Source organism: Oncorhynchus kisutch, linkage group LG20 (genome assembly GCF_002021735.2).
Source record: "Oncorhynchus kisutch isolate 150728-3 linkage group LG20, Okis_V2, whole genome shotgun sequence".
NCBI classification, from domain to species: domain Eukaryota; kingdom Metazoa; phylum Chordata; class Actinopteri; order Salmoniformes; family Salmonidae; genus Oncorhynchus; species Oncorhynchus kisutch.
The window spans coordinates 2,488,373-2,490,872 of NC_034193.2; the positions used below are offsets into that span (position 1 = coordinate 2,488,373).

The 2,500-nt window shown below is 48.6% G+C and overlaps 1 protein-coding gene across 1 annotated transcript in view; it reads left to right on the forward strand.

The window, feature by feature from the left end:
- Positions 1–2,500, forward strand: part of LOC109880786 (striatin) — a 53,622-nt gene that overhangs the window by 41,803 nt on the left and 9,319 nt on the right. The window contains 1 exon segment of the mRNA XM_031799974.1: positions 2,419–2,500. This exon segment is cut by the window's right edge and continues 119 nt beyond it. Within this exon segment, the coding sequence (XP_031655834.1) occupies positions 2,419–2,500 (82 nt within the window).

The following is a 2,500-nucleotide window of genomic DNA, read 5'->3' on the forward strand; positions in this document are numbered from 1 at the left end:
GGTACCTAAAGGACTCTCAGACAATGAGAAAAAAGATTCTCTGGTCTGACGAACCAAGATTGAACTCAAGCATCACGTCTGGAGGAAACCTGGCACCATCCCTACGGTGAAGCATGGTGGTGGCAGCATCATGCTGTGGGGAGGTTTCCTCAGTGGCAGGGATTGGGAGACTAGTCAGGATCGAGGAAAGATGAACGTAGCAAAGTACAGAGAGATCCTTGATGAAAACCTGCTCCAGAGCGCTCAGGACCTCAGACTGGGGCGAAGGTTCACCTTCCAACAGGACAACGACCCTAAGCACACAGCCAAGACAACGCTGGAGTGGCTTCGGGACAAGTCTCTGAATGTCTTTGAGTGGCCAGCCAGAGCCTGGACTTGAACCCGATCAAACATCTCAGAGAGACCTGAAAATAGCTGTGCAGCGATGCTCCCCATCTAACCTGACAGAGCTTGAGAGGATCAGCAGAGAAGAATGGGAGCAACTCTCCAAATACAGGTGTGCCAAGCTTGTAGCGTCATACCCAAGAAGACTCGAGGCTGTAATCGCTGCCAACGGTGCTTCAACAAGCTTGTAGCGTCATACCCAAGAAGACTTGAGGCTGTAATCACTGCCAACGGTGCTTCAACAAGCTTGTAGCGTCATACCCAAGAAGACTTGAGGCTGTAATCGCTGCCAACGGTGCTTCAACAAGCTTGTAGCGTCATACCCAAGAAGACTTGAGGCTGTAATCGCTGCCAACGGTGCTTCAACCAAGCTTGTAGCGTCATACCCAAGAAGACTTGAGGCTGTAATCACTGCCAACGGTGCTTCAACAAGCTTGTAGCGTCATACCCAAGAAGACTTGAGGCTGTAATCGCTGCCAACGGTGCTTCAACAAGCTTGTAGCGTCATACCCAAGAAGACTTGAGGCTGTAATCGCTGCCAACGGTGCTTCAACAAGCTTGTAGCGTCATACCCAAGAAGACTTGAGGCTGTAATCGCTGCCAACGGTGCTTCAACAAGCTTGTAGCGTCATACCCAAGAAGACTTGAGGCTGTAATCGCTGCCAACGGTGCTTCAACAAAGTACTGCAAAGTAATTATGTAAATGTAATATTAAATGTCATGTGTTTTAATACATTTGTTCTTAAGCTGTTTTTGTCATTTTGGGGTATCATCTTTAGCTTGATCAGGATTTTAAAACAATATTTATTTTGTTAATGTATTGTTAATGTATTGTCCTTTGAAAGGCTGGTAATGGCACACCAACTCCATCATCCCAGACACCCTAGACCATTCGAGTTTGCATACTTCCCTTACCCACCTAAATAAGAGGAAAATCTACGTGAGAATGCTGTTCATTGACTACAGCTCAGCGTTCAACACCATTTGTTCCCTCAAAGCTCATCATTAAGCTCAGGATCCTGGGACTAAACACCTCCCTCTGCAACTGGATCCTGGACTTCCTGAAGGGCCGCCCCCAGGTGGTAAGGGTAGGTAACAACACATCCCCGCCACACTGACCCTCAACGTGGGTGTGTGCTAATTCCCATCCTGTACTCCCCGTTCACCCATGACTGCGCGGCAACTCACGACTCCAACACCCTCATCAAGTTTGCTGACAAAACGGCGGTGGTAGACGGACTACAGGGAGGAGGTCAGTGACCTGGCAGTGTGGCGCCAGAACAACAACCTCTCCTTCAACGTCAGTCAGACCAAGGAGCTGATCGTGGACTACAGGGAGGAGGTCGATGTCCTGGCAGTGTGGCGCCAGAACAACAACCTCTCCTTCAACGTCAGTCAGACCAAGGAGCTGATCGTGGACTACAGGAAATGGAAGGGCGAGCCACACCCCCATAGTAGTGGAGTGGGTCGAGAGCTTTCATTCAGGACTTAAAATGGTCCGCTCGGTCATGAAGAAGGCGCAACTTCACCTCTTCCCCATCCAGGAGGTTGAAAAAAATCCTCAGTTCCAAAGCATCAAACCCATTTTGATTGGCAGCTGCACTGCCCTCTATTGGGTGGTGGGTCACTGGGGATGAGCCTCCTGCCGTCCAGGCCCTGTATATCAGGCGGTGTGAAAGGAAGGCCCGGACTCCAGCCATCTCTGCTTCTGCTGAATATTGACATTACTGATGTCCTGAATATTGACATTACTGGTGTCTGAATGTTGACATTACTGATGTCCTGAATATTGACATTACTGGTGTCTGAATGTTGACATTACTGATGTCCTGAATATTGACATTACTGGTGTCTGAATGTTGACATTACTGATGTCCTGAATGTTGACATTACTGATGTCCTGAATGTTGACATTACTGATGTCTGTCCACTCAATACCTTCCTCAACTACAGCAGGCACTTGGGAATACTGCACACTAAATGCGTTAACAAGAGATAAATGATTGCTGTTGACTTCCACACTATCTACCCATAATCCATGGCGTTTCCCCCTCCTCAGATGTCCAACAACAAGGATGCCCTGAGGAGGACGTGGAACCCCAAGTTGACCCTGCGG